Source organism: Corythoichthys intestinalis, chromosome 7 (genome assembly GCF_030265065.1).
Source record: "Corythoichthys intestinalis isolate RoL2023-P3 chromosome 7, ASM3026506v1, whole genome shotgun sequence".
NCBI classification, from domain to species: Eukaryota; Metazoa; Chordata; class Actinopteri; order Syngnathiformes; family Syngnathidae; genus Corythoichthys; species Corythoichthys intestinalis.
In genome coordinates this window covers 30,979,989-30,996,351 of record NC_080401.1, presented here as the reverse complement: position 1 = coordinate 30,996,351, position 16,363 = coordinate 30,979,989, and the positions used below count along the sequence as shown (strand labels likewise).

At 40.4% G+C, this 16,363-nt stretch overlaps 1 protein-coding gene across 3 annotated transcripts in view; it reads left to right on the top strand.

Annotated features, from left to right (window-relative positions):
* Positions 1-16,363, top strand: part of lnx1 (ligand of numb-protein X 1) — an 85,521-nt gene that overhangs the window by 65,175 nt on the left and 3,983 nt on the right. For all 3 annotated transcript variants that reach the window (XM_057840857.1, XM_057840856.1, XM_057840858.1), the window contains 5 exons: positions 1,635-1,843; positions 4,545-4,949; positions 10,974-11,108; positions 11,189-11,366; positions 14,826-15,072. In XM_057840857.1, coding sequence (XP_057696840.1) covers positions 1,635-1,843; positions 4,545-4,949; positions 10,974-11,108; positions 11,189-11,366; positions 14,826-15,072 — 1,174 coding nt within the window. The remainder of the gene's footprint in view (positions 1-1,634; positions 1,844-4,544; positions 4,950-10,973; positions 11,109-11,188; positions 11,367-14,825; positions 15,073-16,363) is intronic.

Below are 16,363 nucleotides of genomic sequence, written 5' to 3'. Positions count from 1 at the left end.
TTCTAATTCACATAATAATGCTATTTAAGACTCTTTTTTTCTCCTGTCGTATGCTCTTTAATGTCTCTGCCATCGTGTGGTACTTTTTGGATTTAGCAACAAGGTAACTGGCTTTGAGTGCTTTCTCATTTACCTTTGTAGTTTTTCTCAAAAAAGTTGTCTGTTTCTCTGTTTTTACGAAGGCTAACAAAAGAGTCCATTGACTTGTTTTGAAGCAACAGGTGTTTCGTTTGGAGATGACGTATAAGCTTGCTTGGCACCATGGTGCTGTTGGCTAGTTGCTCGTGTTGCGTTCAAGAACTGCTCGGATTTCTAGCCATCAGCCACCTTGCTGTTGTCGACAATGTGTTGGAATAAAGCACAGGGAGAGGATTGGCGGTCGTCACATATGGAAAAAATGGAAAGGACACTTTCGTGTATATCGACTCTTGACGAGTCTAATGAAATGATGTACAGTAGATGTGCTGGGGTCCACATTGTCGCTGACAGCGAGGTGGCTGATGGCTAGAAATCCAAGCAGTTCTTGAAAGCGAAAAGAGCAATACCTCGCTTATCTACACACGACCGCAATTTTCTACCTACTCCTTTCTTCCTACTGCAACTCCGCCCGATGACGTAAAAAAAAAAAAAAAAGTTATTGGATAATTTCTCTCACACCTGACGATCTCTCACTGCAGTGCCGTGGCGCACCGGTTGAAAAAAGCTGTTCTAGAGCAATATTTTTATAGGGAATTGAAACAGTTCAGCTTTTAGGAAAGTACATCAGACGTTTGTGTTCTTTTTGGAAAGTGGCACACTAATAGTTGTATTTTCAAGGTATTAAAACAGTGAAGCTATGTTGATGCTTAAGGGAATTGCAACTACACTTTGTCTTCATAGGAAAGAACAACAACAAAAGTTTGTCTTCTTTTTCCGAACATGTGACATGAATTGTTTTACTCAGCCAAGTCGAACAGTAGTCGATTGTTGTTGTTAGAGCAACAAATAAAACTTGGTTAGCTCAACAGCAATATTTATCCTTCACTTTAGGGATTTTAACATCATCAATAGTTTCTTCTTTTCAGGAAAAAAATGATATCAGTAGCTGTAATTTCCTCCAATCAGAGGTTGAGCTGCCATATATTCATTTGCAGATTAGCTGTGTGGTTGGGGCTTTGAAGCAGTTATACTTCCCACCGAGAAATATTCGGCCAACATTTTGATAACAGATTTCCAATTTCTTAAGAAATGTACAAAACATCCTAGTAAATGGCATCCAGAGTGAAGTGTTGCACGCAAAACCGAAGGAAGGATGTCTTTGTTGCTTGCCGTTCAGGGCTTGCAAATGCTTTGTTTCACAACAACACTGGCGTGTAACAGCGGCAGAGATTTGTAGTTAAGCTCGTTCCCATGCACATTGCACACAGATGTATGTGACTAATCGCACAAACATCAAGCGAGGACAATCAGCCAAGCGCCTTTTCCTTTTTCTTGGCTCGTACCGCTTTGTTTGAGCAACCTGAGGGAGTCGAGACAGCTGCTCCGCCATCTTCTCAAACTTCTCCTTGTTACTTCCTCTCCTGTTTAACTTGGCTTTTAAAATGTGGTGCAGCTGGACTCCAACTTCGCCTCTTCCTTATCTTCTCTCTCGTCAGTGTTGGCTCTGCCGCAGCTGCATCACCTGATCCCCGACGGGGAAGTAACCAGTATTAAAATCACACGGGCGGAGCCGGCCGAGCCGCTCGCCATCAGCGTGGTCGGTGGCAACGAGACGCCGCTTGTGCGCATCCTTATTCAGGACATCTACAGGGAGGGGGTGATCGCCCGAGACGGCCGCCTGCTGCCCGGGGATGTCATCCTCAAGGTATCACAGTGGTGGGACATGTTGCACTACACTCTTTGACTGCCATTGACGGTTATAGACGTCCAATATTTTGGCTATTTTCATCCTTCTGCTGTGAATTGAAATGCGTTTGTCACTTGTAGACATCCAATCCGTTCGAAATTGGGATATTTCAAATGGATTAGAAGTCGTGCGCTGTCAATCGCTGCCAATGTTTTAAAGAAGTGAAAATGCAGTGGATTTTTTTAGGTGCTTCAAGTTTAGATACAAGCTATCACTGGCCAAAATTTTTTAATCATGAGCAAGGGTCAGCTATGTCGCCACTTGGTTGAAGTGGAAAAATATAAAGGAAAGCAACAACCGCTATTACACTTTCAACAAAAGGGGCACACAGTTATGAACACAAAAAAGAAACGTGTGAAGCATGGAAGAGACTTTAACAGTGAACATAAGCCAAGTGGTCAAAGTGGTTCATGAATAAATATACTACATTGATGAATTCATAACATTTTATTTATTTTTTAAAATGTAGAATGTTGAGATAAGAAGAATATAGAATATTATATAAATTAAATATATTTCCTGCAGCACGGTGGCTGAGTGGTTAGCACGTCCGCCTCACAGTTCTGAGCTCAAGGGTTCAATCCCGGGCTTCGGCCTTCTTGTGTGGAGTTTGCATGTTCTCCCCGTGCCTGCGTGGGTTTTTTCAGGGAACTCCGGTTTCCTCCCACATCTCAAAAACATGCATGGTAGGCTGATTGAAAACTCTAAATTGTCCATAGGTATGAGTGTGTGGGTGGATGGTTGTATGTCTCCTTGTGCCCTGCAATTGGCTGGCAACCAGTTCAGGGTGTACCCTGCCTACTGCCCGTAGTTAGCTGGGATAGGCTCCAGCCCCTCCGCGACCCTCATGAGGAAAAGCGGCATGGAAAATGAATGAATGAATATATTTCCTACAGAAATAACATCTTCATGATTATTTTATGTATGAATACATTTCAACTTGTTTTTTTAATAATAGACATGAAATCATGATCATGTTTAGTCTAAAAAATATAGTGTATATTCGGGGGCGGAACTTAAGGGGGTTTGTGGGGGTGTGACCGCACCCGGGTCAGGGCCCCTAAGGGTAGGTTCATACTACAGGTCTTAATGCACAAATCTGATTTTTTCGTGTTTTTCCAACTCGAGTGAGGCATTAACTTGACAGTCTGAACGGGACAAGTCGCATAGAAGTGGACCATTTAAAATCCGATCTGGGTCATTTTCGTTTGTGGTTTAAACCGATCTGGGCCATATTTTTGCAGAATGTGGCGACGGTCTGAACTCTCAAGTCTCCCAAATCGGAATTTATGCGGCAATTACGTCAGTAAAGAGCGAGAGCGGCACGCAAGACGGCAGCGATGCAACTGTTCATTAGCTTTAGCGCCTAGCTTGAACTCTGCTTTTACAACGCAGGAGGCGGGCTTGAACACAGTCATAAAAAAATCCAATGAAGAAAAGGCTAAGCCTGATAATGCTTTGTTTCTTACTGTGCGCCAAATGAGCAATATTTCAGTATTGCTTACATGGCCGAGTCAGGGCAAACTGATGCACACACATAAGGCTTATGTGTGTGTGTGTGTCATGCACGCACAGTGTGTAGCTAATTGTTTTGATGCTTCTGCGCATGCGGGTCAGTTTGCTCAGCGCGGGTCGGACTGCGAATCGGTGCACATGCGTAATACTTGAATGGGCTCAATGGACAAAAGCAGTCTGAACGGGCATGCCCCAAAAAAAAACAGATATGACAAAAAAATTGGAATTGTGCATTAAAACCTGTAGTATGAACGTAGCCTATGGGGGCCCTGTTTGCGAGTGGTAAGTCGGTGTGGTTGGGCGGTAGGGTCAAAAAGAAGGGTAAGATGATGAGCGGAGCTGTAATATAGTGTTTTAGGTGTTCAAATATTTCTGTCAGCGCCCAACCCACGCCACCACCCCTCCTTCGCTTGGCCAGTCGTCTGGAGGGGCCCGCAAAAAAAAAAAAATCACCTGCCGGACACATGCCGGACGATCGTCTTGAGGGGCCAGCGAATAATTGTCCACTACCATCCCTTCCCCCCGTTGCACGATATCCATTCGATGGGGTCCCGTTTATGGTCATCGGGCCCGGGCCCTGTTCACATTTGTTCTGCCAATGTATATATTATGATTTATTTTGTATATTTGAATGGTTATGGTTAAATAAAAGGTTATATTATATACATTTCAAAATATTTGATAACCTGTATAATGATTTATTATCATTTTACATTCTTTTTTTTCTCGGTTGCACAATAATTTATTTTCAAAACATAGGAAACTATACCTGTATAACTGCAAATTTTTTTAACAAAATCAATTTTTTACATCTGATGAATATTAACCATTGTATTGATTTAATATAATAATTTCATAATGAGTAGTTTTAATTCATAATAAAATATCAAATTAAAAAAATAGTTTGTGCATCCTGCATTTCATACATTTTCAAAATGAAGTCTAATAATTGCCAATAATTAAAAAAAAAATATTAAGGTTCCAAACATATATATCAGTATTTTTTTTTAATATGTCCTCTAACTTAAATATAGTGATCATAATGATATATAAATATTAATAAATTATAACTGATAGATATAATAATAATAATAAAATATGACACAAAAGTTTTGCTGTAATTTATGAACTTTGACTTTGTCAGGTGAATGGCATCGACATCAGCAATGTGTCCCACTGCTACGCGGTGGCCACCCTCAAGCAGCCATGCCAGCTGCTGCGCCTCACCATCCTCCGAGAGCAGCGCCACCGTTACCGCCACCCACATGTGGCGGGCGTCGCCGGTGGCCACCCATCCTACGGCCAACCCCATCACCTACCCTTCCGGGATGACAGTGTCCACGTGGTTTTGAGCAAAAGCGCACCCGACGAACAGCTGGGCATCAAGCTGGTGCGCCGGCCCGAGGAGCCCGGTCTCTACATCTTTGACCTGCTGGAGGGCGGGTTGGCGGCTCGAGACGGACAGCTGTGGGTCGGAGACCGCGTGCTAGCCATTAACGGACACGATTTGCGCTACGGAGCTCCCGAACATGCTGCTCTGCTTATACAGGTTAGTGGATGCTAACAGTGAAGAATATTACACAGTATCAAGGGGTAACTTGTTTCACTAATTTCACTGCCATTAGCAGCAATAGGTGTCCGATCCATTTGAACTGGGAGGGGCTGGCCAGCGATCATTTGATCGTTGCCACCCCTCCCAGTTCAAATGGATCGGACACTCATTCTCTGGCAGAGAAAGAGTTAAAACTAAAGAAATGTAGTGACATGGTCAATACAGCCACCCAAAAGTTACTGGACATTTTCCTTTTCATCGTTTGACAACAATTGTACAATTCATGCTTTCTACGTCAAGTTTCTCAAAAACAGACTATGTAACTGAAGTTCTGTTACTACCAAAATTCTGAACTCCTACCGCAAGCATTAGCACAAAACCAAGCATTGCCTACAGACTTCAAGATGTTACACCCCATAATCATCTACCAAAGCCTGTTGACAATTCAAATCTCCAAAACATTCCTCAAAACAAAGAGTTCATTAGCCTAATCAGTAGTGATGGCCCTCCAAAAGAATATTGTTTGTTTCATGAATACCTTAAATGTATATAAAGCATTGGAGCACTATTGCCACGTTTACATGCAGCCAATAACCAATTCAGCCATGTAAAAATGTTCGAAAAACAGAGTGTGTCCATATTCCGTTTTTAAAAATCAAATTACAGTAGTACCTCAACATCCGATTGCTTCGACACACAATCTTTCTGACATCTGACGTAAAATTTGACTCACCATTTGTTTCTACATCCGACGACATGCTCGAAATACGACGATCTATGATAGCAGCGTAGTTTCTTTGTTTTCCCACAAGAAGGATGCAAGGAAGATTTTCTTGTGAGAGCAATCAACAAGGGTTCCAATAATGTTAGTGCAGGTGGGGAAAAAAGCTGGTTCTTACCATTGAAATGAAGTTGGAAATAATAGAAAAATATGAGCGTCGTGTGGGCATCCGTGAACTGGCTCGACAATATGGCCGTAGAATGTCTACTCTCGACGGTCCTCCTCCGACCTCCGTTCGCCAGTCGTTATAAGTTAAGGTGACAATTATTATTGTGGTAACATCGCAAAACAAATCTCCAGCTTTGTCAGTTTTCTAGTCATTTATTCCATCAACTTGTGCAACACAACATGTCTACTGTTCCCCGAAGCTGAGTGAAAGCGAAAGTAAAGTCCCATCTCACTCTGTCAAGTCAGCAACGCGATGCGTTCAGGTACACTACGCAAAATCAATCACCACATTAGAACCCCATTCGTTACATTATTACAGGTGTCATTATTATTATTACAATTAATATAATATTATTCAATTTTTTTATTCACAATTATCTTGTTTTGCTCTGTGTAAATGCTATTTATAATAGTACTAGTAGTATTTTTTATGGATTTAGTGTAGGTTTTCGGGCAGTGGAACAAATTAATGGAATTATAATGTATTTTTAAGGGTAAATCCTGCTCGACATACAGTGTATCACAAAAGTGAGTACACCCCTTGCATTTCTGAAGATATTTAAGTATATCTTTTCATGGGACAGCACTGACAAAATGACACTTTGACACAAGAAATGGTACACAAGAAAGCCTACATGTCTCGTCAGACCAGAGGACATGGTTCCAGTAATCCATGTGCTTTGTTGACATGTCTTCAGCAACCTGTTTGCGGGCTTTCTTGTGTACCGTCTTCAGAAGAGACTTCCTCCTGGGGTGACAGCCATGCACACCAATTTGATGTAGAGTGCGGTATATGGTCTAAGCACTAATAGGCTGACCCCCCACCTCTTCAATGTCCGCAGCAATGCTGACAGCACTCCTGTAACGAGCCACATGACATTTTGGAGGGAAAATGACAAGCAATACTCAATTTGGACATTTAGGGATGTATGTTTTTTTCATATGAGTGTTCTCACTTTTGTTGCCAGGGGTTTAGATATTGATGGCTATATTTTGAGTTATTTTGAGGGGAAAATAAATGAACTCTATTATATAAGCTGCACACAGACTACTTTTCATTGTGTCAAAGTGTCATTTTGTCAGTGTTGTCCCGTGAAAAGATGTACTTAAATATCTGCAGAAATGCGAGGGGTGTACTCACTTTTGTGATACACTGTACGACCATTTCAAGTTACAAACGAGGTCCTGGGACAAATTAACTTCGTATTTAGAGGTACCACTGTATTTCCACTTGGTTAAGCATTTTCTGAAGTGAATCATTTAAAGGCGGTATTGGGATAGCCCCTTTGAATCTTAACCCTGAGCACAGGAAGAAAATGGGAAGAAAAACAACTGAAACGCCTTTCACGTAATGATGAAACTCATGATTAGAAACGTCTTTTAATGGTAGTAGAAAACACCAGGATTTAGAGATTTTTTACAAAACAAGTGAAAGCAAAACGAGTTTGCGGGGTTCGGTAGATTGCAGAAATGACCCAATTTTCACGTAAACATATAATTATGAATGTCGGAATATTGTTCTGAACCTGAATAAGACATTTTTTTAAATGGTTGCATGTTAAAGGTGCAATGAAATAATACAGCAATTAACTTTCAAATAAAGGCTGGCCATATTTTTGGTACAAATCCATCACAAAAACAGTATAATGAAAGCATATCCTGTCTACTCGTCAGAGTCCTTCCTTTCTCAGCTACAGTGGGGCAAATAAGTATTTAATCAACCAATTGTGTTAGTTCTCCTACTTGAAAAGATTAGAGAGGCCTGTAATTGTCAACATGGGTAAACCTCAACCATGAGAGACAGAATGTGGAAAGAAAACACAGAAAATCACATTGTTTGATTTTTAAAGAATTTATTTCCAAATTAGAGTGAAAAATAAGTATTTGGTCACCTACAAACAAGCAAGATTTCTGGCTGTCAAAGAGGTCTAACTTCTTCTAACGAGGTCTAACGAGGCTCAACTCGTTACCTGTATTAATGGCACCTGTTTTAACTCATTATCGGTATAAAAGACACCGGTCCACAAACTCAGTCAGTCACATTTCAAACTCCACTATGGCCAAGACCAAAGAGCTGTCCAAGGACACCAGAGACAAAATTGTAGACCTGCACCTGGCTGGGAAGAGTGAATCTGCAATAGGTAAAATGCTTGGTGCAAAGAAATCAACTGTGGGAGCAATTATTAGAAAATGGAAGGCATACAAGACCACTGATAATCTCCCATGATCTGGGGTTCCATGCAAGATCTCACCCCGTGCCGTCAAAATGATAACAAGAACGGTGAGCAAAAATCCCAGAACCACACGGGGGGACCTAGTTAATGACCTACAGAGAGCTGTGACCACAGTAACAAAGGCTACTATCAGTAACGAAATGTGCCGCCAGGGACTCAAATCCTGCACTGCCAGACGTGTCCCCCTGCTGAAGCCAGTACACGTCCAGGCCCGTCTGCGGTTCGCTAGAGAGCATTTGGATGATCCAGAGGAGGACTGGGAGAATGTGTTATGGTCAGATGAAACCAAAATAGAACTTTTTGGTAGAAACACAGGTTCTCGTGTTTGGGGGAGAAAGAATACTGAATTGCATCCGAAGAACACCATACCCACTCTGAAGCATGGGGGTGGAAACATCATCCTTTGGGGCTGTTTTTCTGCAAACGGACCAGGACGACTGATCTGTGTAAAGGAAAGTATGAATTGGGCCATGTATCGAGAGATTTTGAGTGAAAATCTCCTTCCATCAGCAAGGGCATTGAAGAGACGCGGCTGGGTCTTTCAGCATGACAATAATGCCAAACACACAGCCAGTGCAACAAAGGAGTGGCTTCGTAAGAAGCATTTCAAGTTCCGTGAGTGGCCTAGCCATTCTCCAGATCTCAAACCCATAGAAAATCTGTCGACGGAGTTGAAAGTCCGTGTTGACCAACGACAGCCCCAAAACATCATAGCTCTAGAGGAGATCTGCATGGAGGAATGGGCCAAAATACCAGCAACAGTGTGTGAAAAGCTTGTGAAGAGTTACAGAAAACGTTTGGCCTACGTTACTGCCAACAATGGGTACATAACAAAGTATTGAGATGAACTTTTGGTATTGACCAAATACTTACTTTCCACCATGATTTGCAAATAAATTCTTTGAAAATCAAACAATGTGATTTTCATTTTTTTTCCTCCACATTCTGTCTGTCATGGTTGGGGTTTACCCATGTTGACAATTACAGGCCTCTCTAATATTTTCAAGTGGGAGAACTTGCACAGTTAGTGGTTGATTAAATACTTATTTGCCCGACTGTACCTTCACCCCGCCCACCGAAAAATGTCCAAACTGAAATTGACATCACAATCAGTTGCAGATTTTTGCACTCTGCTAGCATGTTATGCAAAGGTTTTCTATTATGTTGTTGACGTGTGATTGTTCATTTGTCGAGTATTACATGTACTAGAGCATCACTAGAAAGCTAGGCATGAATGCTCCTTCTGTTGAGACATCAAGATAGGCCGACTATTGGATTATAAAATTTAAATAAATCTTCATTGATGAAATTCTTTGGGTGGAATAACTATAAAATTGAGTGACAAATTTGTTTTCTTGATGAAAAATTACAAAAATTCAGTCTCTCTGATGATTTGAAGTGCTCTTCATAGCTTAAACACCTTTAACGTAGACTTGGAAAAAAATGTCTTGCCAGGGAACAATTTCACAGCACTGAAACAATGTTGTCGATGACAAGAACTGCAAAGCATAAGCTGTCAAATTGTGATGGCCTCACACAAGTCTGAATAAAACCCAGGAAAAAATACGGGGGAAAACCTTAGATTAGGAGAGTTAATTTGTCTAACTGGGGTTTGGCGTCAGCTATTTCAAGATCTGCGATATTTTTCCAAAAGTTCTGTTTCCTAGTGGTATTATAAGTAATTGTAGTGATTTGTGACAAATGCGTAGCTGTCATCTACACTTGATTGCGCCGATTCCCTGACGGACCCGCGCCAGTCGTCGGTGGTGCGTATGCAGGCTAATGGCATTTAATTGCCGTTAAGTCGTTCGGGGTCTCTGGGCCTGAAAGTTCCTGCCCGAGCAGACTGACTGACTGGCTCTACTAGATCTCCCCGTTGGTCTCTTTCTGACAGAGATTAACAGCCAGCGGGTCTGAAATTAAATTAGGCCAATTAAGGCAATAATGGGCCAGGACTGGCTAATTTAGGGAGTTGAGCTCTGCTCCGCTGAGGCGAAGACAAATCTTTGAAGAGGAAAAGAGGCGACATTTTGTTTTTTTAAATATCTTATAACATGTGAAAGAAAAAAATCAAACAAAAAGAAGTGAATCTAAAAAAAAAAATACAGGTTTTGGCAATAAACAGACAAAAAGCAGAAAAAATATGTTTTAAAAATAAAATCTCTCAAAAAAGATAACCCCTTGATATAAACGGGGATAATGAAGTGAAAAAACAGTTCCATTACCGTAATACCAAACTGTAAAACGGTCAAAAAAAAACAAAAAAAAATCCAAGCTAAAATCCTAACATAATTGCTAAAATGAGGACAAAAATGTATCAAATTTGCTAAAAATAATAATAAGAATAAATAAACAATTTGGTAAAACAAAGTCAACAAAAAATACAAATATTTGTCAATAAGAGAGGGAAAAAAATCTCTAAAACCTGAAAGAAAAGTCACAAACATGGCGAAAATTGGTGTTGAAATCCAAGATTAATAAAACATTTTTAAAAATCCAACAGGCAAAACAAATTGAAGGGAAAAATATGTAACAAAATTGCCAAAACATGGGGAAGAAACATCAGAAAAAGAATTGCAAAATACTAAAAATAATAATAATTACAATTCAATAAAAAGAAAAACCTGGAAAGAGAAACATTTAGTTGACTATCAGGCAAAAGTGTAATTGACGGTAGACGCCCTGCCGGTCTTCCCATTTCAAATGGATCGGACATTTTTTGCAGTCAATGGCAACCATGATAATTCCGTCAAAAGAAAGTGCACTGGTTTAATGTTTCCAGATAATTTGAATTGCCCAAACAAATTGTACTTAACAGAACTCATTTCGTTTGGTCAGGCGAGCGAGGAGGGCGTCCACTTTGTTGTGTCCCGTCAGATCTGCTTGCCAACGCCGGATATCCTCCAAGAAGCTCCATGGGCCATGGATGGCCCCCCGCCATATTCCCCTGTGGACATTGAGCAAACACTGCTGGTCAGTTCACACAAAAACCTTCCAAAAATTACAATATTTAATGTGAACTTGGGCTTGATATAATATTGCTGTGGTGGTAGGACTCGTGCCAGAAGCCAGCCTGCTATGAGAAGACGGTGACGCTCAGCAAGGAGCCGTACGACTCGCTGGGCATGGCGGTGGCCGGCGGCATGTCGAGTCGCGGGTGGGACCTTCCCATCTACGTCACCAACGTGGACCCCGACGGAGTGGTGGGCCAGGAGGGCTCCATACGTAAAGGTAAATCTTGGGAGTTGAAAATAGGATAATAAAATATTCTGAATGTCATGCTTTCACCCTGAAATTGGATGGTTAGGTTTTGTAAAATACATAAAAAATGAAATAACTACTTTCTTTGAGTGAAGGTTCAGCAAAGTTCTGGATCTAAATGAAACTGTAAAACTGGCCCCGGCATAAATGTGTGTTGTTACTGTTGGTTTTTTATATGGAACAGTGGTAAAATTTACCAAAGATTAAAAGTATCTATTCCCTCTCTTTAAAAAAAATAGAAAAAAGAGAGACCATTATTAACAAAATTACAAAACAAAATAGATTTGGATATGAATTTAAAACATTTTACAAAAAATGTAGACTAGCCCGCCAAAATTAAGGAAATTACAAAAATAAGTACGATTTATCGGGGGGTTATAATTATAAAGTTTAAAAAAATGTGCTGCAAATAAAATAATATAAGTTTAACAAAAATGTAACATCTCTGACAAAAAAAAAAAAAAAACCTAGCATAACGCTAATTGTAATCAAAACAAAATTGCCAAAACAAGGACAAAAAAATTGACAAACCTTGCAAAAATGAATATAAGGCCCCAAAATGTCAGGGAAAAAATTTGACAAAATTTCAAGAATTTGCCAATGAAGAAAAGGCTAATGAAAAGAAATGTTTTTTTAAAAAAGGGAAGAAAAGACAAAAATGTAATAATTAAAAAAAAAAAAAAATTATAGCTCTATACAGTATTAGTCTGTCAACAAAGAAATAGACTATATGCACAAAAAATACTGAGAAAAGCTTAAGAAAAATGACAAAATGTATAAGTACCGCAATTTTCGGACTATAAGCTGCTACTTTTTTCCTTCATTTTGAATCCTGCGATTTATAGTGCAGTGCGATTTATTTGTTGATTTAATTGGGTTAATAGGTAACACTTTATTTGACAGCGACGTCATCAGACCATCATACATATGCCATGACTCTATCATGGGCATTACTGAATGCTTATGACATATGTCATTTAGTATCATCTGGCAAATTTTGTCAACTAACCCCATTTATGTCTAGCTCGGATCTTTTACATCCATTCAAAAGTGAGATAATTTGCAGGATAACACTAAATTACATCTGTTATAAGCATTCATTAATGCTCAAGCAGTCTCATGTCATAATTATGATTGTCTAATGACAGTCTTATGGCACCACTGTCAAATAAAGTGCTACCAAATACCATAACTAGCAATTAAGGAAACAACTGGAACAGTAACTGAAGAAATAATTAGCACAGAACATGAATTTGATTGATATTTACATCTTTAGCGCTGCAATGCATGTTAGGAAGCATGTTGGACAACAGCAGTGTTGACAGCAGGTGGCAGCAGAGGTTGACTGTCTCTCCCAAGGGAGCAGTGATGGCCAAATGAAGCATGGTGGTTCATTTGGTCTTATGACAGTCGTATGGTGCCACTGTCAAATAAAGTGTTACCTGTTCATTTCTTTTTGTGTAAATATCCCATAATACAGTGAGGACAGCTGCAGTTTATAGTCCAGTCCAGCTTATCTATGAACAAATGTCGTTTTCATGTTAGATTTGGTAGGTGGCGGCCAGTGTTGTTAATAACGGCGTTAGAATATAACGGCGTTACTAACGGCGTTATTTTCTTCAGTAGTGAGTAATCCAATTAATTACTTTTCTCATCTTGGCAACACCGTTACCGTTACTGAGGCTGGAAAGGCGTCCGTTACGATGTTGGTTGACTGCCGCGAGAAATGTCTGGAAAAAGACAGACTCACGGAGACGAGAGAGCAGAGCAGGAGTGGGGAGGAAGCAAGGGAGTGTGACGCCATTGCAAACGCGATGCTATTATGCTACGTCGCTCCAATAATACCTGAATGTAGCCGAAAGCCTACAAGCTACGGCCACATGATGCTTCGGTAGATATCACATATACGCAGAACTAGATGCAAATGACAGACACGGCGGCATTAGCAACATATATAATAAAGAACTAGATGCGTTAGTAAAGAGCCGCCATCCTAAAGCAGTAGACTTCTCATGAAGGCTCTGTTGTTGAGAACCTTCCTGGCGAACCTAAGTCACTTTTTATCCAAAATGCTCATAAATCGGCGAAACTTATCTTAAATCTATCTTTAGATGATGAAACAGTTTTAAAACTTACACATGTCGAAAACAGACGGAAGGGAACTAATGCAATAACGGGAGCAATTTTTAACAACATTAACGATTGATTCACTACATTAAATGACTTCCACACATAGCAAAGGTTAACATCTAGTTATCGCAATATCCGCAATACCCCTGTGTCTAGTTAAGTTTAGGGTAAAGAATTGGGCTAGGGCCAGTTGTCCCAAAAACCCTTTAAACTTCAAATTGTGTGACCAGTTTTTTTTGTTTTGTTTTTTTAGAAAAAAAAAACATGAAAATTATCACCAGTTAATTTGTCAAGTAACTAATTACTAACGCAATTACTTTTTGGGAGAATTAATTTGTAACTGTATTTATTTACATTTTTAAACTAAGATTAACAACACTGGTGGTGGCTTCTAGTCAGGTGCGCCTTAAAGTGCGAAAATTACCGTGTACTGTATATAACCATTCGCAGAACAACCAAATTATTCATCACGAAAAGGACAAGCAAAAAAAGGCAACATCCAGGGCAAAATGACAAAAAACTATCTTGACATTTGCAATTCCTATAGAGAGATGAACCTGTTGTTAAATCTGTTAAAAGGTCATGAGCAGTGGTGAGTATGTCAATAGGGGAGCTTGAAACAGTACGGAAAACTGTTTCTCCACCTCATTTGCACAGCAACAGAAGCGTCTAATGACGAAAGATCGTAACGTGTTACATGTAGAGTGCCTGTACTTTGTATTTGTGACAAATAAAGCACATATCCAATTGATGTTGTGCGGCAAGCCGAGCTGATGGATTTGTGCCGTCTGCTGATTGACGAGCCCATGTTTTAATTATGGGAGTTAATCGTGCGTCGGTGGCGGTTCAGCGCTTTGAAAATTGTCTCCAACCCTGAGAAAACACAGAGGGGTTTGGCCGCGCCATCATTTTATGTCATGGCAACAGTCGGGAGGGAGATTTTGCTGACTCGGCTGTCTTGAATGCATATTAAGCATGTCATTGACCCTCCGTGTGAATCTCTCTTTATGGGATTATGAAGGCTGAGTGCTTTACAATGCCGTAACACACGCGATTGTTGCTCTTTCATCATCCTGTTATGTGCGTTTTAAACCATTTGACTATTTTTAACACTTCGGACTCAAATCCCTCAATTTGACCTACAGCACAACAGGAGGCTGGATACATATTCATGAATGTTTGCATATGCACACGCAGCAAAACCATCAAAGCACCTTTTGTTCTTTTGTCAAAAGCACAGGTGGTGCTTTGGTCTATTGGTTGTCGGATACTCACCTTCAACCTCATCTCCCTCCGTAGGCGACATCCTACTCAACGTGAACGGCGTTGATCTGACAGGGGTGACGCGGAGCGAGGCAGTAGCCAACCTGAAGAACACGTCATCGCCCGTGGTGCTAAAAGTCCTGGAGATGCGACCCCCCGATGAGAGCCCTCCAGAGGGCGAGCCGCCGCCCTGCCTGTCGTCCTCGCCCGACGGAAGCGCCAAGAACACACCACCCAGTAACGACTACTCTCCACTGTGGGTGTCGTGGCTGCAGCTGCCCAGGTTTGTTTTGGTTAATAGCTGACATACAATGACAAGTAGCTGCCAGAAAAATAAAGAAACATACAGCATACTGACATTTTCACACCTGCAGACAACAGGGAGTCACTCTATTTGAGTTTTTCACGTAAAGCCAAGGAAAACCAGAGATGGTTAGCGTAGCCAAAACATTTACTCAAGTAAGAGTAGCGTTACTTCAAAATAATATTCCTTAAGTAAAAGTAGTCGCCCAAAAAATGTACTCAAGTACAAGTAAAAATTGTATCCAGTGAAAAGAATACTGAAGTAATGAGTAACATTGTGAGTAACTGCTTATTTATTTATTTTAAACATTTTTAAACAATGGTATTTGTTTTGTCTCGGCACCAAGTTATCTAAATGAACTCTTGTTGTAATGATACTGTACAATAACCCATTACATAACCACATTAAATACAAAAAAATTAAAATGATCCAGCGAGAGAAAAAAAAGACAGAAATGAAGCATTATTCGTCCAAAGAGAATGAGCGCCCTCTAGTGGAGTAAATAGCTCCTAGTTTGAATAGTGAATACTTCCCTCATAGTTTCCGTGGTCAATCAGTTCCAAATAAAAAATGGGAGAGAATTTTAAATCCGCGCTTTTGATTCATGTTGAGCGCAGCGCTCTACGGCAAATACCGTATTCGCCCGAATATAAGACGGTGATTTTTGCATTGAAATAAGACAGAAAAAGTGTGGGTCGTCTTATAATCGGGGTCTAGACATTATACCCATTCACGATGTTAGATGGCGCCAGATATCATTGAAGTGAATGCTGAACTTGACTCCCCAGGCCAAAGCAAACCCCTGACACGAAGAATAAAAATAAAAATAGCGGGAGCACGAAGAAGAAAGTGGTAAGAAAGAAAAGAGAAGAAAATACGGGTATATCAAATGTACTGGACGGCAGTGGAGATGATGTGCTATGGTCAGGACAGTGACACTGAGCACAGCGAGGCAGAGGATGTCTGTGAGGAGTAATATTCTGTCATGACCAGGGGTGAAAGTGGGCCAGAACGGTCAGGAACGCAGTTCTGGTATAAGATTCAGGGCCGGAACGCATTTCTGGTATAAGATTCAGGGCCGGAATGCTGTTCCCGTACACGATGCTTTGATTCCGAAAATATGACGGCAACTGTCAAAACGCTGCCACACATGCATTTCATCTCCAAGAAGAAAATAATCTACCAACATCAGATTTACATACACAAGTGTTAACAACATGCATAATAAAGTGCTTGTGTAGCGTAATCCGTTTCCACCGATATTTATTAT